This window comes from Heliconius melpomene, chromosome 18 (genome assembly GCF_056956725.1).
Source record: "Heliconius melpomene rosina isolate 202511_hmr_F chromosome 18, ASM5695672v1, whole genome shotgun sequence".
In the NCBI taxonomy this organism is placed as follows: domain Eukaryota; kingdom Metazoa; phylum Arthropoda; class Insecta; order Lepidoptera; family Nymphalidae; genus Heliconius; species Heliconius melpomene.
The window spans coordinates 15,606,888-15,633,556 of NC_140406.1; the positions used below are offsets into that span (position 1 = coordinate 15,606,888).

General features: G+C 34.5%; 1 protein-coding gene across 4 annotated transcripts in view; it reads left to right on the top strand.

Moving 5' to 3' along the window:
* The window catches only part of mon2 (Mon2 homolog, regulator of endosome-to-Golgi trafficking), a 29,190-nt gene extending 7,414 nt beyond the window's left edge, over nucleotides 1–21,776 (top strand). Inside the window, exons 11-40 of one of the 4 annotated variants that reach the window (XM_085201717.1) lie at nucleotides 1,585–1,681; nucleotides 1,891–2,019; nucleotides 2,178–2,260; nucleotides 2,524–2,657; nucleotides 2,826–2,945; nucleotides 3,215–3,419; nucleotides 3,999–4,132; nucleotides 4,237–4,348; nucleotides 4,840–4,881; nucleotides 5,717–5,844; nucleotides 6,035–6,136; nucleotides 6,285–6,395; nucleotides 6,574–6,749; nucleotides 7,167–7,329; nucleotides 8,701–8,845; nucleotides 9,317–9,459; nucleotides 9,856–9,963; nucleotides 10,656–10,790; nucleotides 11,105–11,246; nucleotides 11,733–11,835; nucleotides 12,278–12,422; nucleotides 13,139–13,300; nucleotides 13,620–13,730; nucleotides 14,152–14,255; nucleotides 14,824–14,975; nucleotides 15,202–15,309; nucleotides 16,560–16,659; nucleotides 17,129–17,241; nucleotides 17,851–18,128; nucleotides 18,639–21,776. In XM_085201717.1, coding sequence (XP_085057843.1) covers nucleotides 1,585–1,681; nucleotides 1,891–2,019; nucleotides 2,178–2,260; nucleotides 2,524–2,657; nucleotides 2,826–2,945; nucleotides 3,215–3,419; nucleotides 3,999–4,132; nucleotides 4,237–4,348; nucleotides 4,840–4,881; nucleotides 5,717–5,844; nucleotides 6,035–6,136; nucleotides 6,285–6,395; nucleotides 6,574–6,749; nucleotides 7,167–7,329; nucleotides 8,701–8,845; nucleotides 9,317–9,459; nucleotides 9,856–9,963; nucleotides 10,656–10,790; nucleotides 11,105–11,246; nucleotides 11,733–11,835; nucleotides 12,278–12,422; nucleotides 13,139–13,300; nucleotides 13,620–13,730; nucleotides 14,152–14,255; nucleotides 14,824–14,975; nucleotides 15,202–15,309; nucleotides 16,560–16,659; nucleotides 17,129–17,241; nucleotides 17,851–18,011 — 3,668 coding nt within the window. In that variant the 3' untranslated portion in view covers nucleotides 18,012–18,128; nucleotides 18,639–21,776. Of the gene's footprint in view, nucleotides 1–1,584; nucleotides 1,682–1,890; nucleotides 2,020–2,177; nucleotides 2,261–2,523; nucleotides 2,658–2,825; nucleotides 2,946–3,214; nucleotides 3,420–3,998; nucleotides 4,133–4,236; nucleotides 4,349–4,839; nucleotides 4,882–5,716; nucleotides 5,845–6,034; nucleotides 6,137–6,284; nucleotides 6,396–6,573; nucleotides 6,750–7,166; nucleotides 7,330–8,700; nucleotides 8,846–9,316; nucleotides 9,460–9,855; nucleotides 9,964–10,655; nucleotides 10,791–11,104; nucleotides 11,247–11,732; nucleotides 11,836–12,277; nucleotides 12,423–13,138; nucleotides 13,301–13,619; nucleotides 13,731–14,151; nucleotides 14,256–14,609; nucleotides 14,786–14,823; nucleotides 14,976–15,201; nucleotides 15,310–16,559; nucleotides 16,660–17,128; nucleotides 17,242–17,850; nucleotides 18,129–18,638 lie in introns of those variants that run through there. The other 3 variants (XM_085201716.1, XM_085201718.1, XM_085201720.1) reach the window with 3 other exon arrangements.
* Nucleotides 21,777–26,669: the final 4,893 nt, after the last annotated feature.

Sequence of the window (26,669 nt, forward strand, 5' to 3'; positions counted from 1 at the left end):
AAAATCGGAAAAACTACTCACATTCAAATACTCGTACTCATCATATGACACTTAAGAATTTACTGTACAAATATAAAAGACATAACACTTATTAAAAATATGAAATATAATAATAAACCTACTAAATATTTTGGAACGTAAATAGAAATCAGTTAAATTTTCCGGATTTTGGATTAAAAACTCGGTGTAGATATTAACAAGTGGCTTGCATCGACGCATACATTTATTGTAAGTCTTGAATCTGTTCACGCGCCACTCAGGTGGACACCCCAAACGTTCTCTTGAAACAAATATTGGAAATATTGAAAATAAAACTTTCTAACAAAGGCAAACAATTCGTGGTGCAGGGGCACAAGCTTGCGACTGTAAAGTCGACGGTTGTGCGGTCGATTATCCTACTATGGGAAATTAAATATTTGATATTTTCATTTCTTCGCTCTGGTAACAAGGCAAAATGCAATTTCCCACTTTCCGCTTAATTCTTGATTAAGTGGAAAGTGGGAAATGGAAGTGTCTTAATGGAGAATAGAGGTAGAGGAGATTTGCAAGATACAGCGTGAAGGAAAAAAAAAACAGTAAATCTAAAGCAATATTCTTCTAAATCATTACTGACTGACTTATTAACATTTATTTCGTCTAATTAAATATCAAATTATTGAATATTTTAATACCACATTGTGTCTGTTTATATTGTGTTAAAATAACACCTTCAGTAAGAACTTCGCTAAGGTCCACAGTTTAAATGATCTTACAATCATCGAAATATTTAAATCAATTTCTTTTAAATCAAAGAAGTACATACGTGCAGTTCTGTAGTTGGAATACAAATGTCCACACAGGTTCAACGGGATCTAAGCACATGCCCGGCGTGAAGCGCCGCGTGCAGCGCACGAATAGATAGTGTTTTAGACTATTTTGTGTCCACATATTACAATCTGAAATATTATAATAATAATCTATAATTAAACAAAAATAAGACAAATTGAGGGCTCTAAATAAATACACGAAAGATCGTTACGAATTAATAATATTAAAATTCTTATAAAAGCTAAGTAATGATTTGACAGCGATACAAATGTACCAGAACAATGTCGTTTAAGTGCTGCTTATGTTTTCTGAGGCCTTCTTTTAATACACTTAGTTTTAATGTATAGTGATAGATCAGACTCATACACATACCTATTTTGTAGTCCAATAGTAACCATAAAACGAAAAAAAGCCGTGTCTTTAAATTTATCCAAACAATATTTGAACGCATTTCTGAATTTTTACATAGCCATCTAGATGTAAACTTATAAATAAATTACATATATTAATTTGACTATGCATTACAAATGCTATTAATTCATTTTAAATATTGATATGAGGTGTTCTGGTTTATTTTATAAATATATCAAATGAAATATATAAAAATAAATTAAAAATTAAATTCAATAAATACTTTTGTGAAGTAAAAGGGGCTTAAACATGTTTACTGCTAAGCAATGCATAAACTAATGCAATGCATAGTTGTTGACAAAAATCATCTAGATATGTACACTACTTTTTTTTCACAACTGTAACTAACAATATGTAACTGTATAGGATCGTCAAGTATCCCTCAACAAGCTGGCTTCTATTGGAAGGGTGTGTGGCTGCCGCTGTGTGTCACATTTGAACCTGGCACCGCAAAAGCTGTTTAGTAAGTAAGATTTATTGTATATTTATTTGTAATAATGTTGCTTATAATTGGATAAAACATTAAACTTTGTACTTTGATTACTGTAATTTTTTTTCTGTTATTAAAAATGTAAAAAGTGAACTTAAGTGAAATAATCTGATTTAGAAGGAATCCAGTTTCAAACTAATTAAACTTTGATTTGTTTCATAAATATATTTTTGTCCCTTTAGTATAGAGATGCTGGATCGAACAGAGGCGCCTTCCATACAAGAAGGATACGGTATATCAGTGGCTTACGCTTGTCTCGTAGAAATTATACGCTCCATCGCTATTACACTTGAAGGAGATGAATATTTTAGGTATATATGTATAGATGATTTTTACTAATTGTTATTTTTTTTAATATTTAAGTTGTTTTAAAAGACCTCAATTAATATTTAAAGTTGATTAAAGTATAAAAAATACATTTTTTTATATTTTCATCAACAAATATAAAAAGTTAATTGTTCTGTCAAAGGCTGCAAGAGTTGTACGACGATTCTCAAAATGATGGTGATGATAAAGAAGTGAACTCAAATAAATCAATAACCAACCATAAAGGTATTTTTTTTTAATATATAGGTTTTGTTCAAATGCAAACTTTGATCCGTAAGATCTGAGTTGACATAACAAAATAACTCATTTCTTGTGGACCACGCTTTATTCGCAATAGATTAGAACGTAACGACAGCGTATTTAACTTCAATCAGCGTCGCCTAGTTTTGCTTTTGAACAGGTATATTTTTAGTTAATTTATACATAGTTATTAAAAGTAAAAGGAAATATTATAAATAAATTTTATGTTACTTATTTTTTATTTACAGAATCGGAAACAAAATTGGATAATAGCAATGAAATTACGAATAATGGCCACACCGGCGAAGCTGATCAAAATTCCAATGTGGTCCAAAAAATTGATCCTGACGCTGAAGATAAGGAAAGACAGTTAAAATTGCAGGTTTATATATTCTTTTAATTTTTATTTCGCTTTTTAAGGTCCGCCATGAGAAGCAAAGTAGTATGTACATATTAAGTAATAAAAAAAAACAAGTATTTTTTTATTTTTATCCAATTTCAATATTTGTAAAATCAATTTTGATTAATAAATAACCCTTATATATTTCAGCTAATAAAGTCGTCGTGGTGTGGTCTTGTATGGGGATTATCAGTGTTAGCAGAGGCCAGTATTGGGGAATTAGAGAATATTCTCCGTGCTATACAAACACTTGCCAGAGTCAGTGGAAAGGTTAGTACTGTATTATCATATTTAATATGTTAGTTAATGTAATAATGTGTAAATTTTTAAAAACTACCAATAAGACTAGCAAATATTTTTAGAGCATATAAATATGGACGATTGTGTAGTCCAAATAGAAAATATAATTAATTAATAAAATTATTACCAGTAGTATGAAACAGAGTTCTAAACACTTAACATTAAACAAAGGACACTGTATACTAGTATCAACTAATGTTTTACTGCACTGTATTACATTAACTATCCCATATCCCCAGATGGGCGTTACGAACGCTCGCGACGCGTGCGTGGGCGCGCTGTGCCGCTGCGCGCTGCCGGCGCAGTATTGCGTGCCGGTGCTGGGCGCGCTGGCAGCGCTGGCGTGCCCGTGGCCTGCGCCCCGCGCGCCGCCCGCCCCCGCCGCCGACCTGCGCCACCACGTCGTGTGGGTGGGCACGCCGCTGCCCTGCGCCGCGCCTGCCGGTACACAGACACACACAAGCGTGGGACTGTAACGTGACAAGTTGTGGATCCAATACCCACTCAAGGAAATTAAATATTTCATATTGTCATTTCTTCGCTCTTGTGTCGAGGCAAAGCACGGCGTTGAGTTTCGCCACTCGTAATGCATCCAGAATTGCTCGGAAAATTAGGAAAGGAGTGTCTTAACAGAAAGTTCCCTCTCCTCCACACGCAAGACACCTTGCTGTGTGCAGAGTGTAATGTTAAGCTAAAGAAATATACATGTATTACAATAAGTGAATTTTACTTCTAATCAGTATAGCTAGTTATGTTAAATAAACATAATTCATCTTATGAAAAATAACGGAATATATTTCTACATGCTTGTTTAAATAAAAATATAAAGAGTTTAACTAATATAGCACCAGTACAATACCAGCACAATTTACGTAGACGTAGATCGTAATAGAAGAATGATAATTATTAATAAAAAAAAACTACTAAACACTGCAAAAAGCAAAAAATAAAAAAAACTTAAATCAACTGACACAAAAAGAGAAACCTTTCTAGCACTATATAATTCTATCTATAATATTCCAGGTCAACAGCAATCATTCGTGATGGTGACGTCACGCCATGTGACCGCCATGCGGGCGCTGTTAGCGGCGGCGCGGAGAGACGGAGACGCGCTACAACACGCTTGGTTACCTGTACTCACTACGCTACAGCATTTGGTATTTAAATTTAATTTAATTTTAAATAATTAATCACTATGTTTTCATTGTTTAATTACGATGATTATAATTTTCGGTAAAACTTTATATAATGTATTTATTAGGTATGGATCTTAGGTCTAAAACCTTCCACTGGTGGTAGTATGAAGGCGAGTCGTGCCAGCGCTGATGCCAACGCGGTCATGAGCACTTCCGCTGTCATGGCCGACTTACCGGGTAAGATAATTTAAACTCTATCCGTTTATTAATAAAGCTTTTTCTCTTTTAGCTTGGCGCTGTATCCCGCATTTACCATGGTAGGCAGTGGGAACCTTTTGTTAAAACTTCGTTTCACAGGCACTGCCTAATTTTCAAGTCATTACGTGTTCAGTGGAATGGAGTTCCAAATAAACATAATGAACAGTCGAATGCACAAGCCACGAGCCCACAAGTGTCACGTTTACATCCGCAAATAAAGTTGGAAATTATTATTTTATTTCAATAAAAATATTAAAAAACTTCATACATATTTAAAATTTTGACCCCTCCCCCCTTTTTTAATTGATATACGAATGAAATAACTGCCCGTAAATGCATTCAGTCCTTCATACATTCATTCATTTTATTGAAACAATAGAAATCATGTAGAGCTATTTATAATAGTTGAGGCGATTATGTTTACCATTATCATTTAACAATCGAAAGTGTTGTAATGGATTTATTTTCAGGTCAGCAAGTTCCCGTGGCCGAGTCCCTCGGAGTGATGAGTGGTATAGAGCACGTTTTATAACATATTGTCTATTTGGAATGATTTACATTTTATTATATATTTTTTTCTTTATTTGTCAACAAAGATAAAAGAAAAGAAAACAATATATTCCAAATAGACATAAGGGATGGGAATATTGTGAAATCGACTCTATTGTTAAATATTAAGGTCGATTTTGCTTTAATGTCTTGCTAGCGGCGCTTTTGTCCGTCTTCGCGCTCTGGGATGGAGCTTGCTGGCCATTTTGTTTTATATTTATTTAACATGCACTTTTGTTTTATATTGCGATGCACATACCCAATGTTTGAATATTATTACGTAGAATAACTTAATTTTTCAAATGAAATATTAAGTTACAACGTTTTTATTTTGTGATATGACCTTTGAATAAACTATATATGTATCTATAAAGATATGTCACCTATTCAAGAAACTACTGATTGAAATTGAGTTTTTTTTATTCATTCTTCTTCATTTTGTGCCTCAATAGATGGACGAAAATTAATATGCCTTATCAGTTTATTCGCAGGTGATATGAATATTTTAGGTTCTCCAATATTGCCCGCCATTGTATTAATTATATAAAAATGTAAATAGTGGTATTTATATACATATATATCAATATACTATATATAATATTTTTCTTGCACGATATTATATACAAAAAAACACAAATAAAATTCACGGCAGCACATACTTCATAATAATTGGGTCAATTTTGGACTTTATGACTTTCGCTTATAGAATGAGCATCTAGCATGGAAATAAAAACACACGTTATAATATTTTATATTTAAACAACTACTATTATATATTATACTACAAAAACATTTCAGCTTTATCAGCCATGTTGTCAAGAGTTTTTGAAGCGTCGAAGAATTTAGACGATGTAGCGTTGCACCATCTGATTGATGCATTGTGCAAGTTGTCGAACGAGGCTATGGAATTGGCATATTCTAACCGAGTAAGTGTGTCTATTTTCGCATAATTGTTGTGAAATTCTTCTGTATAGGTTGTGGGTTCAAGAAAATAACTAAGAAATCAGTATCTAAACAAATATTGTCATGTTTTAGGGTACTTGTCTCCATATTTTTTTTATTTTACTTTAATATTTGTTATACTAAAAGTAATTAATATATTTTTATTACTTGCAGGAGCCATCCCTTTTTGCTGTAGCTAAGCTTCTAGAAACGGGCTTAGCAAATATGCACAGGATAGAAGTTATGTGGAGGCCCATCACTAATCATTTACTTGAGGTACAACACCGTTTTTCCAATTGTTAATTATGCAAAATGCTATTTTACCTAGTTAAATTCCGTATAGAAGTTTTATTGTTCCATTTTGTATTTATAATTTTAATGCTAAAAAAATGTTATAATAAAAGAATTGTCGATATAATTTTAGGTGTGTCAACACCCCCATATCAGAATGAGAGAGTGGGGTGTAGAAGCTATCACATATTTGGTGCAAGCTGCCTTCCAATACCACCATAATAACCCTGGACAAGTCACTGAGGTACCTATGAATTTATTATGAAATTTATCATTTATATGTGATGATAGTGAGTTTTAAGTTTATTACAGAAAATAATAATACTTTGGTTGAACGAAATTCGGCGTTAATTGTTTTCATCGAAAATTGATCACTCTGGTATCAATTAGGGACACGTGAAATACTGATATTGTCCTTGCAGGCGCGGTCGCGGCTGGTGCTGGAGCCGCTGGCGGAGCTGTGCTCGGTGCGACACTGCGACGTGCGCGCGCGCCAACTGGAGTGCGCGGCGCGCTTACTGCACTCGCGCGGCGACCAGCTCGGCGCCGCCTGGCCGCTCATGATGGAGATCATCGCTGCCATCAGCGACCACCACAGGTAACCGTGTCATGCAACGTTACGTAGGTTGCAAAAATAATATACACATCAACGTTTTACAGAAAAATAGACTTGTCTGAGGAATAATAAAAAAAATGAATTTTTGCTATAGGAATATTATTCTTCAGATGAATCGAAATGTATTGTTACATATTTTATTTAATAATAACAATAATAATTAAGGTTGTTTTATATATCTTACTTTATGTGTATCAATTAGTATTTGTCAAGAGAGTATAATATTAAGAACAACTGTTACTATATTATAATTTGTTATTGCCGTTGTTATTGCATTACTTACATTTACTACTCAACCCAAGATATCTTTCTGCCTACACATCTAAATAAAATCACTAAACTATCTACTAATCCAAATGACACAAATACTTGACTGACTATATTTTCCCTTTCTTACAGCGAGCAACTAGTCCGTTCAGCATTCCAATGCGCACAGCTAGTAGCGGGCGACCTGCTCGGGTGCGCGGGTCCGCGCTGCCTGCGTCGCGTGCTCGCCGCCGCCGCCGCCTTCGCCAGGCAAACTAAAGAACTTAATATATCGCTCACTGCTGTTGGACTTATGGTAAGTTAGACGGTTTGCGTAATCGTAATATAGAGGAAAATATAATTGAATGTGATGTTGAAGCAGTTTCGATTCCTTTTTAAAGGAATAATTTTTTTTATCAGCTTCACGCTCGCTTGCACACAGCAGGGTAGGCAAATGGAACCTACTGTTAAGACACTCCATTCCCCACTTTCCGCCAAATTCATACGCCGCACTTTGCCTCAACACCAGAGTGAAGAATTAAAATATAAATTTAAATACTAATAATAAGTGTTCAAAAAGTAAGGTGACTTTTTAAATTTGGCGGGCAACGTACTTTCGATTATCGATTTTTTTATTTTGTTATGTTGGTACACTCTTCCCGAACATCTGTACCAAGTTTCAAGTGTATAGCATTTTTTGTTTGGTTGGGAGAGGCGTAAAGGTTATAAGTGTTTTGCGTGCTCGGCGATTTCTTGCTATCGAAAAATATGGATCAAAGGATTTGCATCAAATTTTGTGTAAAAAATAAAATAAAGTGCTCCGAAACACTTAAAATGTTGACAGTGGCATACGGTGAAACTGTTCTGAGTAAAAAAAATGTTTACAAGTGGTACAAACTCTTCCAAGATGGCCGGGAAGATGCCAATGACGAGCCTCGCTCTGGACGCCCAAGCACGTCAACAACTGATGAAAACGTTCAAGCAGTGAAGAAAATTGTTCTGGAAAATCGTCGAATCACTATCAGAGAAGTTGCTGAGGATGTTGGTATATCGCTTGGCTCGTGCCATGAAATTTTTTCTAACGTTTTGGGCATGAGACGTGTGTCAGCGAAGTTTGTTCCGAAATTGCTAAAATGCCCCTGCTCACTCATCTTTGCTGGTGAGAGATTTTTGGGCCAAAAACAACACCACAATCATGCCTCAGCCACCATATTCACCGGATTTGGCCCCATGAGACTTTTTCTTGTTCCCAAAACTAAAGAGACCTATGAAAGGACGGAGATTTGCAACGATTGAAGAGATAAAGACTGCATCGCTGGAAGAGCTCAAGGCTATACCGAAAAGTGCTTATGAGAAGTGCTTTGACGATTGGAAAAACCGTTGGCATAAGTGTATTGTATCTGAGGGGGATTACTTTGAAGGGGACAACATAAATATTGATAAATAAATAAATATTTTTTCTTAAAAATACAAAGTCACCTTACTTTTTGAACACACCTCGTACATAAAGAAATAATTATTTACTTATTTTTGGCTTGACCCTCTTTTTAGCTCCACCCATATAGCCTCAACTAAGAATACAATATTATGCTTTCTAGATAAGTTAATTCTTTATTAAAATTAAAAATGTCCTTTATTCAAATAGAGTATAGTTAACATGTGTACTAAGTATATGTTCGGTCCCCAGTGGAACATCTCGGACTACCTATACCACAACCGCGACAAGCTGTCGGCGGCGCTGGCCAACGAGGCGGCGGCCGACGCGCACCCCGACCTGCATGCCGAGCTGCCGCCGCTCGATCGCCTCTGGATGTGCCTCTACATACGACTCAGTTAGTCTACTCTACTCTACTCGGTGCTTTTTAATGATGCATGCTGAGGATTGAAAGAATTATATTTTATACTAGCGACCCGTTAGTCAGTGAACAAACGCACAGACAAACTAATAAACAAAAATTTTAAAAGTCCCAAGAACAATTTTTCTTATATTTCTTCCATGTATTTACACCGATTAGTTACGATTTTAAACATGTATAGATATACGTTTAAATTTTTTATTCCGCGCTTCCCTTCCCAAATTATAATTTTTAGCAGCTTACTTTGAGTAGCGGTACAGAGATGCCAATATTATAAATCAGTTGTAACAATCATATAAGAATTTAATTTGAATCGTCCTGGCTTGATGACAACGCAGTTTCAAATCTATCTATGTTCAAATTTTATGCAGTTTTTAAAAAAGCGTTTATGAGGATTATGTGAGTATTTTTATGTTCTATTTTATAATGTTTGTATTTGTATTGTAGGTGAGCTGTGCACGGAGGCCCGCGCACCAGTGCGCCGCGCAGCCAGTCAGACCCTGTTCAGCTGCGTGGGGGCGCACGGCGCGCTGCTCAGTAAACCCGCGTGGCGCGCGCTGCTCGCGGTGCTCTTCCCCATGCTCGACCAGGTGACACGCCCCGTCCTGTCACGTTGTCCTAGTACTTGTGTAGCAATAATACCTGGTCTGACATGTCGTAGTACTTTAAAATTTAAGCCCTGGAAAGACAACGTTATATTTATTTTTTTGTTATAAAGCACTTACGACTCATAACTCAACAATTTACGTGAGACTATCATCATGGTTGTTTAAATTATTCATCAGTCATTCCGGTAAAGCATAGCGCGGCGTTGAGTTTCGTCGGCAGTGTTTCGTGAGAGTAGGCAGTGATTATATAAATATTATAATACTCATTGTCTACTTTGCTAGTTAATATGAGAAATAAAGTAATAAATAAATATAATTGCCTTAATAGACATAAATAAATATTTTTTTGTGTTGTAATTGTGATGTCTGGAATTTTAGGTTCAAAAGCAATCAAATATTGCAAGTTCCGAAAAAGTTGACACAGGAGAGCATATTCTAATACATCACACAAGAAATACTGCACAAAAACAGTGGGCTGAAACTCAGGTATTTTTTTAATTAGTTTTTAAATAAAATAACAAAAAATTAACATGATTTTATTTATTGAAGGAAGACCCACTGGCTAGGGTGGGTCACTTTTAATAATCGACTGAAAGACATAATTTTTTAATAATTTTACTTTGTTAAATATAGTAAGTATGATGGCACATCATAGATACAGTTAAGCGTAGGATCTAATGTAGTTTATTTACAAAATTAATAAACTAAATTTAAATGAAACAAAATGCTGAATGTAATTGTGCAATGTACTGTTTCACTGTACAGATAGTACCAATTCGCAATAGTCTCCATATATAGTATATAGTAGTAAAAAGTCATATGGTACATATGTACATATCGCCCTGAAGTTAAGTTTTCTGAACGTTTGCGCATTGCTCGCTCGGGAAGAAAATAAAAGTAAGATAATCTAAAATCAAATCCGTGCAGCAATCTACACTAACTAGTTCAGGAAAAATCTGAAAACTATACGTTTGTAATTAAAGCTAAAAAATAATAGCCTTAAAAGGGAAGTAAAACTTGGTATTTTATTTATAGCCGCTAGTTCAAGTGAAGTATCAGGCGAAAGGGTTTTGGCTAAGATAAGTTTAATTTTTCGTACGGAATCTTCGGTAGGCGAGCCCGACTCGCACTTGTCGGTTAAAAAGTCACATCATTGTCTAAATATATTTTTTATTCAGGTATTAACATTGTCAGGAGTGTCCCGGGTTTTCCACTCCCGTTTCCAACTGTTGACAACGGTAGGAGATTTCAATAGATCGTGGACGGCCCTTCTCGATTATATTACGGACTTTGCTTTACGAAGGAGTCATGAGGTAAAATTAAAAATTATAATCTTGGAAGTTTGTATTTAACAAATATTTTAAATTGGTATTGACTTACCTTAATATTCAATTCCTTGAATTATTGTTATACACTGTTATTGAAGAGTAAATTATTATACTGTGTGTAATTTTTTGGAGAATTTTGGTTATGAATATTTGTATATTTTGTGCCCCCTTTATATGCCAGATTATTAAATGGCGCTTATTTTAAACACACACATATATATATATATATATATATATATGTGTGTGTGTGTATATATATATATATATTATAGTAATTAATAAAAACACAATATTCGCAGGTATCAGTAGCAGCGCTAAAATCATTCCAAGAAGTAGTATCAGCAGCGGGACGTGCAGAGGGCGAAGCTCCCAAGCGCGTGTGGCCCGCCGCTTGGGCAGCTTGGACTACCATCGCTTCTGGGTTGGGGGGACCACCACCCGGTACGACACGATGTTTTTTAAGTTTCGTACCTAAAAAAAAACGGTACTCCTATAAGATAATTTTGTCTTCCGTTTTATAGTGTTGTATTTTTCGTTATTTGCATTTCGCTAACATTCTGTGTTTTTTTACAAGTTTACGCGATATCCCACATATACCAGAGTAGGCAGAGGAAATCTAATGTTAAGACATTCCGTTTTTAACTTTCTGCTGATTTTTGAGACATTCTTTGTTGAATAGCGAAACTTAAAGCCATTTTTTTACCAGATCGGGAAAATAAAAAAAAATGTATTATAATCATTCCTCCGAGTGAAAATTCCTCAATCATTGCCTTCAATCCTCAATCATTGCGTTTACAATAGAACTATGTCCCATTGCGTCATTAAGACCTCAATGTGCTATGTTAAATCCAGTAAAATTTTTTACACGATAGATTTCCTACTTACACGTGATTTATTAAATTAAATATTTTCTTCTTGTTACTTTAGTATCAGAAGATGGCAAGCCAGTGGAGGTGTACGCTCCATCCCAGAACTTCCTCACGACTCTGGTGCAAATATTCCCGCTAATCTTCCAACATATACGATCTACGTATGTTATCGTATTAGATATAAAGGCATTTTGCTATATTGTATAACACAAAGATAGAACTGCTGCATCTCGCATACAGCAAGAATGAGAAAGCTAGTATTAAGACACTAATCCCCCATGCATCGCCCAATTTGCGTGATATTTCGCGTTCAGTGGAGAAACTCAATGCCGCGAGGAAACGAGAATAATTCATTTACACGAGTGAGAATTGAACCCATAACCGTCGCGTTTACAGTGCTACATAGTGGTACTGCGCTACGACGGCCTCATTTACGAGTATATTTTTATTATAGACGAATTTAATGTATTTTACTGGTACCTTGTGGTACATTATTTGAGTTCCAAAAAAAGGAAGCTTGTAACTTCTTATTTAAAGTTCAATGATTTGACTTTAACATTTTGGCATGCAAGTATGAACTAAACCAATAACACATATATCCAGGTTCACAGCAGCCGACGTGCAGAGGCTGGGCGAGTGCCTCAGCAACGTGTGCAGTGTAGAGCCCTCAGCCTCCGCCCTCGACGGAATCGGGGGTGGCGCGCCCGTCAGCCTGCACGCACTGCACTGCCTTGATATTGTGCATAAGGTTGGTTCTAGATGTGCTTTTTAGAGTCCCGTGCCTTTTAAGGAAAAAAGAAACCCATAAAAAATCACCTTGTTATCCGTCTGCCTGTCCCAGGAACGCTTGGAGATATCGAGTTGTATTCAAACCATATTCTCAGGTCTACGGCCCCTTAATTTCATGAAAAAATCGTATTTCTACATTTACTTTAAAAAAGATATAGCCGATTATATTATATACACCAAATGAATATACAGTTCAATATAATTATATTATACAGCAAAAAACACGTATTTTGACAAAGTCTGTAAACGCGATGATTGTGGAATCGATTTAAACTCTAACGAAAGAGTTATTTCTATATCACGCGAAACTCAAATAAGTAATCTATATATATAAAATCGAAAGGTCACCCACTCGTCACGAAATCTCAGAAAGTACATATGCTAGGAATCTCAAATTTTGCTTAGGAGTTATTTATAGGATGTAGGTGCTCGCTAAGACGGGAATTTGCAATATTCGACTTCTAAGGGGTTGTTTTTGGGGTTGAAAGTTTGTATGAAACTTCGTTACTACAAATGCTAGGAGTCTCAAATTTTGTATGGACGTCACTTATAGGACGTAGGTGCTCATGGAGACAGAAATGAATAATAACGTAGTTCACGCAGGCGAAGCCGCGAGCGGGCCGCTAGTAAATAATAACACTTAATTCAGTAAAAATGTGTTTGTCTATCTCACAGGAAGCGCTAGCCCGCCACGCACTGCTGGGCGCATTGTTCTCAGCGTTGACTTCCTTAGCGCGCGCGGCGACTACAGGTGGTGCACGTTGTTTAGCCGCCGCCGCGGCGTTGTACCGCGCAGCACCCGCGCCCAGTGCGCCGCATTTACCTGGTTTGTTGCAGGTTTGTATTACACTGTTATTATATTATAATGCTATTACATTACTCTCTCTCTCTCCAACTCTTCTTTGATATTTTTTATAGTAACTAGGTACCTAGTACCCAGGTACCTTTGTCCCAATATTAAATTTACTACGACTACGACGAATTACGACTATTGTAATTTCAAAGCGTTAAAGTTACATAAAATGAAATTTTACGTTCACAAAATTAAGACAATAGTAAATACTATTTAGTATACACCATTAGGCGCAGTGGACCCGAAAAGGCTGATTTGATTGATTGATTGATACACCATTATCATATTATATTGTATCTCCAGGCTCTGCACTCAGCGGTAAAGAAGTGTTCCCCAGACAAGCGGCGACGTAACAGCGACAGGGAACGGGACACGCCTGATGAACCTACACAAATAGCTTCACTCTTGTTGCAGGTATAAATTAGATTCGAATTCGAAATATATTTTACTTAGCTTAATGCTGTCCAAACATAGCAATGTAGGCCTGGAAATCTAGTGTTAAATCACTTCCGTTCACCACACGCAAAACATTATAAATAAAACCGGAAAGTCCGACCGAGTCGGGCTTGCACAAGGTTCCGCTCACATCGTACCGGGGTAGTATCTTCCATAATTTCGATCTTACAACTCTGTTAAACGATTTTTCTACTTTTTTGTTAGCAGCCAAAAAATTTTCCGTGATTCATGCGGGTGGAAAGATCTGATCCATAAAGGTCTAAAGCCTCCCTGAGCGTCCCACATGTGTAAGATAAAAAACAAAAACAATTATTATAGTAAACCATTTAATCTTATAAAATACAAAATTAGTTATTATGGAATAATTGTTTTTTTATAGGTTCTGGCGACAGGTTTGCCGTTGGCCAGAGAAAATCCTGAGCAATACAGCGAGTTCTGGGAGATATTACCAGATGTTTTACATACCTTTATGTTCGAACCACCGTAAGTTTTATTTACATTTGCTTTGTATATTTTGAAAATGTTTAATGTTTTTTAAAAAGTAATTTTATAGTATAAAACATATTAGTTACATAATATAAATTAAAATTATTCATTGTTACTTCATTCTGGTCAATAGTTTAAATGTATATGTATTCTGGTCTTCCAATATTATAAAAGACCACACCGGTGAAAATGTGTCGTAAACTACCATAAATAATGTCTAGCTCAAATATTTTATCTTAGCCAGTACCTACACTTATTGTCTTTAAATGTATAGAGTGCCTCCAAGATGACCTCTTTTGTGTGGATTATTTTAAAAAAACAGGACCCAGTTTTGGAATTACAGTTACTCAGTTTTAGTGTTTCAATGCGGACGACAAGATATCAGGTGTCGATTTTGCCGAAACGTGCCAAATAATTGACAGTTTTCCTGTTGACGATGACGCTCTTCCCAGGAGACAGGTGACAGTATAGGAGCTATCCAGATCCATCTTCGTCCAGTAAAGAGATTCAGCAATACAGTCCACTATGTAAGTGTTCCCCAAGTGAGTGTTCACCTCGTTTGCAGCGTGGGCGGCTCGGCGCAGGCGCGCGAGCTGGTGGGCGTGCTGCGCGACGAGGTGCTGCGGGCGCCGCCCGCTCCCGCGCGCCGCCTACTCGCGCTCGTGCGCGCCGGCGCGCTGCACCACCACGCGCGTGACCCCGCCTCCCTCGCCGCACGTATGTAGTGGCCTCGGAAATACACAAACATTTATTAATTTTTATACAATAAAAAATATTTTTTTGAAACTAGTAATGTAACCATATATAAGCAACAAAAAATATTGTGCACAAAATTTTTACTTTTTTATTTTTATAATAGTGTGAGTCTATATTTTCATTAGCAATATGCCACATGCCATGTAAGAAGTTTCAATTCAAAAATATATATACAACTTTTTTATAGAGAATGAACAAGAACTAAAAGAAAGAGAAGAATTCGCGCGCACATGCTTTGAAACTCTCTTGCAGTTCTCCATGCTTGAAGACATGGACTCGTTAACTGCTGCTGAAAGTGAGTTATATATTTATTTATTTTTTAAATATAACTTAACTTCACGCTTTATCCCTAGCGGGGTAGTCAGAGAGAACGAAGCGCCAAACGCTACATACCTCTTTCACCTTGTCCACTGTCATTAACCTCTTCATACATGTCCTTCTGGGGGTCCTCATGCTTTTTACGTGGCCTTCCTCCAGTATCTTCTGTGATACTGTGTTTTCGAAGATCAACCGAGGTCTCCCCCTACCTCTCTTACCATCCACTTTTCCATCATAAATCTTTTTTGCCATTCTTTCATCACTCCTTCGTTCCACGTGCCCAAACCAGCTGAGCACGTTCTTCATTCTCACCGTCACACGACCGACATCCTCGCTAGTCCCTACCATTCTGTGTATCTCTTCATTGCGGATTCGATCAGCTAAACTGACTCCTCATTTCTCAAATTCGCATCTCTACGGCATTTATCTTTCTTTCATTCTTCTTCTGTAATACCCACGTTTCGCTGCCGTGTAACAACGTCGGAATCAACACTATTGTGTACGGCCAAACGCGCAGCTGTGCTGACGTTTCGCCGTCTCATCAATGCAGCTAAGGCTCCGTTAACCCTGTTACCGGCAGCAATACGCCTTTCCACATCCATCTCGTATCTTCCATCTCTACTGAACATACTTTTTAAATATATTTAATTTTACAAAACTTATAATCAAAGTAAAAGTTTGTGAAAATAGATGTTATCCCAATTTTACGCACAAATCATATAACTTATACATCAAAATGACACACAGACTACATTTTATGTAAAAATTTTATATAATTTAATTATAATATAAAAATAAACTTGAATCGCTAGTACTTTAATAATATGATTTCTGCAAATCCTAAGTTAATTACGATTTTAAATGAAACCATTAAACCAGATTAATCGCGTATATTTAGTATTATAAATTTTTGGAAACCCGACGTTTCGAACACTTTGCAGTAGTCCGTGGTCACACGTGCTGATAGTTTGAGGTGGCATTCGTCTGTCAGTTGACATATTTATTATATCTAAATAACTAGCGCCAACGATTTCTTAATTGCCTCGCGTACTGCCCTGAATTCTCACAGAATGAGCTGACTGTATCTTACCCTCTGGTATGGTGGGCTCGAAACATCAAAGATTTTATGAGTGGGTCCCAGGAGCTGAATGGAATGTGATACACAAACATCACATTCATCTTTAATTAAATAAATACTTGTATATATATATTTTTTTAAAATTTTAGGTGAAAACGACCCGCTAGCAATAATGCCACTATTAGACCGTTTCCAAGAAGTCATATCTAGGTACAACAGGGACGAAGACAGTTCGGAACCTTTACCTAGGTAATAGAGAACAATTAATGTAATAAACATCTTTACTTGACAGGTTGTGATTCAATTCCTACGAGGAATTTAAAGATTTATTATTTACCTTTCTTCGCCCTGGTAACAAGGCAAAGCGAGACGTTGATTTACGCCATTCATCACGCAATGTCTCTAGAGTTCCAAAGAGCTGAAAAGTGGAAAACGGAATGTTTTAACACCAGGATGCCAGGTTCCCTCTTCCTACCCTGCCAAGCTAAGGTCATCATGGCAGAATGGACAAGCATTTGACTGTGGCCGCGATAGTTTTATGTTTGATCTCTACTTTTAGTTTCTGTGCTCTGATAAACTGACTTTGATTTACGCACAGGTACACACCATGAATTCGGGCAGTAAATGGGGAACAGCACTCTTTAACACTAGGTTTTCGGTGTCTACCAATAGTGTAAGACAAAACTACTCGAAATTATTATTTAATATTTATTACCAGACACCAGGCATCAGAAGTCTCGTTCGTGCTACGTGCAGTGGCGTCACTTGCTGCAGCCATGAAGCGCGCTTCGCCCTCACGCGTTGATGCTAAAGCCTGGCAAAAACTTATAGGTAATGTAACAATTCTAATTGTTTATATATATTAAGGTATTTAATAAAACACCATATACATACAAAACAAATTAATATTTTTAAAAAATAAGAGAAAAAATAAGATTCGCATACTATTTACAATAGGTATATGTTTAGTACATAGCAAATAAAAAGAATATAAATTAACAATGGACTTCACAATTTAATAAACGCCTGTAAGCATTTATATTAAATTTAAACTTTAAATACAAACAATAAACCTTTTACATATAACCTAAAAACTATAATTAAAAATATTAATCTTACAACACTGATCCACTCTGGGGTCTCTTTTACCTTTATATCACCAAGATACATTTATATATGGGTTATATAAATATTAATAGAAAGAGGGAACCTAGTATTAAGACACTCCGTTCCCCACTTTCTGCTGAATTCTGGAGGCATTGCGTGTTGAGTGGCAGAACTGAACGCCGCGCTTTGCCTCGATACCAGACCGAAGAAATAGAAATATAAACGTAAATAAATTTTTCACTTCCTCGAGTCCCCACTCGACCCACAACCGTCGCGTTACAGTCACAGCCTTGTGCCGCTGCGCCATAACGGCCTGATCTACTCTTTCTCCAGATGTATATCCAGAACTAGTGCGGCTCGCTGGTGGCACACGCATATGCGGCGCAGGTGCAGCCGGTGCGGGGGCGGGCGCCGCATTGCGCGAGGCTCTCCTACAGTTCGGAGCCCTGCTGGCTCCCCCCTCCTCGCACGCTCCCTGCCCCGCGCCCCTCTAGCGCCGTCTGCTATATACGGTGCAGTTATAGAGCACCATGTTGTAGGCGCGTCGGTGGCACCAGAAGACCAGCAGTCTCAGGGAGGTGTACCATGTGAGTTGCTTTTTATATGAAAAGGTATGTTTTTTAAAGAACGCAACATCGATCATGTTATACGATACAATATGTACAAAACCAATCGTGGCCGCCCTGAAGCTAGCCGTAAACGGCTGTGCAGATTTGGTTTTAAGAATTCTTAATTTGGATTATGATTTTACCGAGTACATAATGCGCGAAAGTTCAGAAACCCTAACTCGAGGTCGGCTCCGACTCGTCGACCCTACTGTAGTCAAATGTATGCATTGTTACTAAATTCTATACGGTATACAGCGTGAATCTTTTGCATATTGTCCCAAATTTAGTGGATTCACCAAAGATTTTACCTATTTATATAAAACTTTTTCGTAACGAGCGAAGGACTAAAGTTAAAATTTATCATATAGGCTCCGTGAACATTAGGTATAAGTTATTAATAGAGGTTTTACCCAAACTCCTATAGAAAGCCAGGAATATTTTTACTTACTTTATCTAAACTCATTAATATTCATTATTTATAATGTTAATTTTAATATTTTTCCTTGTATCCAGAGCCGCCTCGGCTAGTTCCAGCTTCGTTAGATAGTGTTAGAAGTTGAATGACAGACTTTATAACGTTATAAACAAACATCGAAGTGTACAGACAGCCGGACAATGTTGTATATACATTTAAATATATTACGTGTCATACATATTATTTAATTTACTTTATTAATATATCTTTTAAAATATTGTTTTAGATATGTGTTTTAATTTTGCATTAATATATACATGCATTACCCAGTAAGTGCTTAAATAATCTTTAATAAGTGATAATAATAAGTTTTATTGTTTGAAACCGGATTTTGAGTAGATATTTCAATATAGATTTTTATCTGTAATACCTACTATGCGAAAATCAATTTTAAATTCATTAATGAATTATAATTATATTTGTATATATATATATATGTTCATTTTATTTAATTAATTGTTGGATTATTTGTATAAAAGTACTCGGGTATAACTTAATAAGGCTTAATATTTGTGTGTCACCTTTATCCAACATTTTTAATGCTATATTGTTTAATGAAAATTAAACGAATTATTTTGTTTATACATATTGATTTGTGTAATTTATATGAGATTATTATATAATATGATGTATTATGTAAAATTGTCATTATTTGTCATTATGTATAAAAAATAAGGGATTAAAGTAAATATTCGAAATATATATGTTCATTAAAAAATGTATTGTGTTTTTATATTATATATGTGTAGTAACAAAAATCCAAAGTTTTGTATGTATTAGTTAAAGTTGTAAAGACTTTAACCCCTTATTTAATATAATATACCTTAGTTAAGGAAGTAAATTTAAGTATAGAGTAATTTATTATTATTACTTTTATACATTTTCATGATATTCTTATATCACATTGTAGATTGTATGGAAATAGAATAGGTGACGTATTAGTGTTAACAAAATGAAATCGTACTCAAAGATGTCAATTAGTATTTAATTAACTTTTAACTGGTAATTGACGTCTCTGAGTGCGACTGATAGTTTAATACATAACGAAACTATAAAGATAAATTTACTTTGTTAATTAATTTATAATTTAAGTGAGTTCTTTCCTTTCTTTGTACAAAAATGGCGTTTACATTACAATAATTTGGTAAACCAATTTTAAATGACAATTCAATACTTGACAAGTATTTTTAAACCAATGTTACTTAAGCAATATTGAAAAATAGAAATGAAGAATATATTAAGTTAGACACAAAATCAATGCATATAGAAACTATAACAATTATATTTAATACATAACTTCTCAGTATAAAAAAATAAATATTGTGTTTCTGATTTGACAACGCTAATGAAATGTGACATCATTAACCATCACCTTAATAACTTTATAATATTTATTATAGGAAACACTCAATTTGCTTATAGATTTCACTCAATTTATTTATTTCATCTATTTCCAATTATTTGTTACGTTGGTTTTTGGATATCACTTATTTAATAATATAAAAGAAATAACACAAAGATAAATATTTTGATTTTTTTATCATACGTTGGTGTGCGAATAATATATAATATGTAATTTGTAGTTTCACCCCGAATTTTTTTTACAAATAAGATGAGAACTAAAAAATTAAACCACGCAATCGAAATTAGAATTAATATTAGAAAATGCATGACGTCACAAGAGGTAGGATGACACAAGGACAGAGCAGGGATGAAAAATCATGAAATTCGTGTGACCTAATTTTTTAATGCTAAGGGTAAATAAATAAAGCCTACATCGATGAATAGGGTATATAACATTATAACCTGACTAGTTCTAGATTACACTAGACTAGTACTAGATTCTAAATTATTTTGGGAGCTCCTTCCATATTTTGCGTCTCTTTAAACTTACTTCATGTTGCCAATATTTGTACTATTTATTGTAATATTTATATGTAAAACTGTTTTAATAGAATATATATAAATATCGAAAATTTTACACTGTCTTACCACGTTGGTTGTGACTTCAAACTCTATAATATACAAAAAAAAATTAATACTTGTATCAAAATTATATGAAGTCTTAAAAAAAGTTATGCATTCTGTATTTGTTTACTATAATTATTAATTTTATGTTGCTGTCATAGCACAGGGGCACAAACGTGCGACTGTACTCATGACGGTCGTGGGCTCGATTCCCACACGGATGAATTAAATATTTATTATTTTAATTTCTTCGCTCTGGCAAAGAGGCAAAGCGCGATGTTAAGTTCCGCCACTTAACACAATGCCTCGCGAATTCGGCAGAAAGTGGAGCACGAAGTGTCTTATTAGGGACAGAGGGTCTTAACACTGCCTACCCTGCTTTGTGGGTAATACAGCTATAATCTTTTTTTTAAATCGAGCACAGATTCGATCCGATGCGTGTCAAGTTTTAGATATAAACAGTAAGTTACCATTTTGCAATAGCTACACGTAATCTACAACGAACCCATCGATTGCACGAAGTAAGTAATATTAATACTACATGTACATTATAATTATACAGTTAGTTTCCTTTTGTAATTCTCCATTTTATTAGTTTAAGAAATCTTAAAAGGTGGACGCCAAATATTTATAAGTAATAAACGAATATCAGTTATTTATATGAAAAAGGTAATCTTAAAAATAGCACTTATTGACAGTAAAAGTAACTAAATATTCAGAAGCAGAAATTACTATAATGGTGCATTATAATTTCCATAGTATAATATAACAATAAAAAAATATATAATCTCATACATCATTAACTTCTAATTTTAATCACACACATTTGCACTTAGAAACGTCAATTAGAATTTATTAAACAGTTGGAAAAAAGTTGACTAATAAAGTTAAATTCTAATTGGCGGCTCCGAGTGTCGTCTCATACAAAATAGATACAAAATAGGCGTAGCAAATACATATTAACATACGTAACGACGCTCATACAATGAAATAATATTATTAAATTTACATTAATTTTTTGAGCCTTTTCTTTCAATATGTACTTATATCGATTCCAATTTTAACCGGGTTTTTACCGGGTAGCATAATTTCATTACATGAGCGTTAGCAACGTTGGATATATCATATATAGACATTCTAAAGAGTATTGTTAGAAAGGAGTTCTCTCTCTGAGATATCAGTAAGAACTGAATAAATATGATTAAAACTGTTTGTCTTTTATTATCCTTGAAATACTAAAATTTATTCAAAATATGCAGATATTTTTTATAATCTATTTAAACGACACTTGAAACAGTAAATATTAAAAAAAATACAAGTTTTTAATTGTCACACAATCGCGTATTTTTGCGGCAATAATTAGTTTTATTTTAATCGAGTTACTCTAATAGAATTTCAATAATTCATACATAATTTCATTAAAAATGAGAGCTATCCTGTCTTAGTAGTATAGCACTGTCTATAAATGTAATGGAATGAGTTCTTATCTCTCCGCTCGCTTGTAAAGTCAATGTGTGGAGTTGAGGTTCGCTACTAAGTACTTAGACCAGAACTCAAAATTCAGCTAAAAGCAGCAAACGGAGTTTATTGAAATCAGGTTCTCTTTCTCTCTACCTACCCTGCTAAATGTGAAGCTTAAAAATGATGGATGAAAGAAATAAAATCAAACGTAATTTTATTACTTACTAGCGACTGGCAATTTCTTTTCGTGATGTTATAACATTATCATTTTAACGACCACATCCACACATTGATACCTCAAGATTCAGCCAATTAAGTAAAAAAGTCTCTTTACTTATGAACAAATCGAAATAAAACAAACACTAAATGTTAAGGGAAGATTGCCAAGATACAATACAATCGATTAAACAAACGCAACATACAAAAAAAATATATTATTTTGGGTTCTGTCACATTAATAAATGCCTCCAATTATATATTTTGTCATATACCTTTCATGTACAGACAGCATATGTAGTTAAAAACAAGCAATTAATTTCCATATACTTAATGCAGTTGAGACGGCTTGGACCGTCTGCGTCACAACCACATCCGTTATTTGATGAATACTAACTACAAGTAGTGCAACGAATACCAATATAAGGTCCTTTAAATTCCTTTACAATTACTTCGTTTGAGCTTCATTTATATGACTATTTATTTATACTATAAAAATCTGTTGTTTTTGCTGTTTTCACTTAATAAAAATAAGAATATGCAAATTTAGTAAGAACATCGGCAAACATTTTTGACTTAAACTGATTATTTTTGTGCTTTTTCCTCAATTTATGAGCCCTTATTTTTTGACTAAAATTCTGAAGTGGATTTTTCATGGGTTGGCGTGGTCACGCTGCTCCTTTATCCGGCCATCTATAAAATAATGTCAAATCTATTGCTTTGACTTGTTACGTCAATCTATAGAAAACTTAATGCTGGAAATTTAAATCTTTTTAAAAATTATACTACTGATATTGAAACTACTTATTTAAAATACAATATTAATAATGTGAAGAAACAAAAAGAAAGTACTCGACCTTTCTAGCTGTAAATTTCTCGTATTACAATGAAAGCAAAATAAGAGCTCTATTGTTCTTGTTTCACATTATACTATTATAATATCTGCTGTGCCCTCTGGTCTCGTTCGCTGTTGAAGCCTCGAGTTGTTCGATGTAATGGGTGGCTTGATGGGTTTGGGCTGAATTCCGATCATACTAAGAGTACCTATTTCAAATAGAGATAAAATTATTAGTATTAAAAAATATTCTGTGGGTCTCATATACAGAGTGGAATTGTCAGCACCACTTTAAATGAATCCACAATTTTAACTACTCTATAAAAGCCTAATATAATTCGGAAAAAAAATAATTCCCAAAAATGAAAAAGTTATTTTTTCAAACAAAATAAATAATAAAATTATCGTTTTAAAATAAAACGCCATTTGTAAAGTATAACATAGGCACGCACACACTTACTTGTCAAAGCGGCAACGTCGCATACGTATGTGTGCGTGACACGAAACACAGGATGGATAAAAATCGTGAAATTAAAAAAAAATCCTACGTCTAGACTGTTGAGGTACCTTGATTATGACTGCGATACAGTGTTACACTAATGCAGTCACTACCGAACACAAAGTTTATGATTCTGTATTGTTTTTCCCGAAATAAAGAATTTAAAGAATTTATTATTTTTTTTAATTTTGGGTTGAAAATATTTTACCCTATATGCAGTTTCAGTAAAAGAAACGCTGCCTCTTCCACCCTGTATATAAAAGATATTTGTTTTACCGAGTGAACGAAGTTGGATATAACTTATTCATCTTCTGAAAAAACTGTGTCCATATTCGTAATATTCGAAAGTGGGTGGCTCACATGCCCGATACGACGCGAACAAGATGCCAGCCCACGACCGCCGGCCACGGCTATGTATAGCATTGCGGCCCCCTATCTCGTCTCGGTTATTTTGAGGTCGTGGCGACTTGCTAAAAGTATTTTGTCCTTAAATGAGTAATTCTTGACTGAAATTTAGAAGTTAATTTTATTTTATAAAATATACTAGTATGCTGCTGTTATTTCTATAGAATAAAAATAAAGATCGTAAGTTCAAATCTCAAACAGTTCTCTTGTTCTGTTTATTTCTTAGTAAAAATAATAGGTTCATATATATATAAATATGCTAACCATAGCAAAATACATATTACAATTATATTGGCTACTATTCTACAAACCTACGCCTCGTACGAACTTGTGTGTAGCCAATTTTATCATTATAGCCGCATAAAGAAATTATGAGCGATAGAAAGTGGGAAGCGGAGTGTCTTAACACTAGGTTCCCTCTGCCTACCCTGCTATGTGCGGGATACAGCGTGAAGCTGATTTAAGAAATTATAATACAATAGCACAATATCGTTATCAATGGAAGGTATCTACTCTCAATGAAGATCAATGTATATTATGGCCGTTGACATTGCTTGAGTAATTGATAATTGATAGATACTGATATGAAGTGGACATATGAGAGACCATTTAATATAAAAGGAAATCGTACAAAAGATATAAATGGAAAGATATACTTATACCGATATAACAACGCGGTGGCGGAAGAGACAGAAATGCGTCAAATTAGTTCAACGACCGCTAACTTTACGCCAAAAATAGCCGCGTCTCACGCTGTGTTAAATTAGTTTTATAGTTTCGTTAACTTGCTTGTCTCCACGTACCCATAGCACATTGGCCATCGGGGGACGGGTGGGCCATCTCCCCAGATTAGTCTAGAACCCAACCGACAAATTTGACTAATAAAAAAAAATCACTTTAAGAGTTATTCGCGTATAGATTTTATTTTAATAACTAACGAATAACTTCATTCAAAGCAAAAACTCAGCTCCCCATATCCAATATCTCTAGGTACACCCATGCACGTACGCACTTCCTTGGTTATCTCTTCCGCTTTTTATTTTCAACGTAAAGCTTTAATTAAAAACAAAATTACTACGTTCTATACTTACTTGTTATTACACCAGAAAAATGGAAAGATTTTAATTAATTTAAACTCTTATTAGTTCTTGTTAGTACTTATTAGTTTAAAGCTAATACCTTATATTGATTCTAGAATTGGAGATCCAATTGCTACAGAGTATTCGGTTTTAAAAAGACTATTTTTATATTAAAACTAGAATATACGAGTACGTATTAAAATGTTTAATAAGTATTATAAGGTTAAATTTTGTAGTAATTTCGTCGATTAATTATATTGATATAACCTTTACAAGCAGATAAAAAATCTTTGCTTTGAGTTCTAATTAAGTATACCAATGAAATATAATCCTAAATTTAGGAAAATCTCTCTGAAAATAATTCTTTGATTGATTCCTACCAATCAATCAAAGAATTATTTTCACAAAATACAATAGGCCTACGCCTATTGCAGAACATTGAGGCCTTAGGTCTCAAAATGATGAAATAATAAAAAATTACACAATAACCTTACTGTAACTACAATTTTTATGAAAGTAGGTACCTGTATAATTGAAAAACAACTTGTTATGCCCACACAAGTATCTGAACCAGAATTATGTCACCATTCATAAACAGATGACCGTGTAAGGCAAGGTGAGGATGATGTCACCCGCCGTCGCCCACCACACCCCACCACCCACCAACCGAAGCTGGTTATCATACTTGATTCTTGATATAAGGATAGGAGTAGGTTGTTATGTACTGTGTAAGTAACTGTTAATAAAGTAAATGAATTAACTTACTTACTTAATTATTAAATTTTAACTTGGCTATAATTATTTTACCGACTTCGTTAAGAGAATATTGCACCTACTGTATTTTTTTTTAATTTATGCAGATTGGCATTGATTTCGAAAAACAATGTTTACATAGAAAATTCTTCCTCTAATAATTTCGTCGATATCAAGATAAAAAATATCTTAATAAAAATAATATTCAAATATTTTTTATCTAAGTATGTAGGTATAGTTTTGAAGCGATTAAACAAAAAACTAAAAATGAAAAATGTTACTTAGAAAGATGTGAAAGTATACTATTCTAAAGCATAATTGAATGGCTACCATGGTCCAAATAACCCAAGAGGCGTCGAATTGAACCGCGCTTTTTATATACTTACACGTATTAATAAATCTAGTAGCTATGAAGACTTCTATAGTGAAATTTCGATATCGTTTGCTATGTACCAACATCCGTCAAGAAGTATTTATTTTTATTTATCAAATTTATAAAAAAATATTATTAAACATCGACTTCACTATCAAAACGTGGTTAAACAAAAATAAATTTAAGTTTTAACAGCATAATCAAAGTGCAATCAACATATTTAGTAGATTTATCGTACCTAGTCGTTTTAATAACATACTGCGGATAGGGGGAAGAAGACTTAAGGTTAACCCCAAAGATGTTAAATTAGAACCTTTCTCAGTACTACTTAACTCATCCATCACAGTTTATTTTAATTAAGTACTATTCCTTCACTCTCAAGTCTCGGGAATCGTGTGAAGTCAAGTTAAGAGTATAGGTATGTTAAAAGAAATACTTAAGTATATAATATGATAGAATTTCAGATTTATCAGGCAAAAA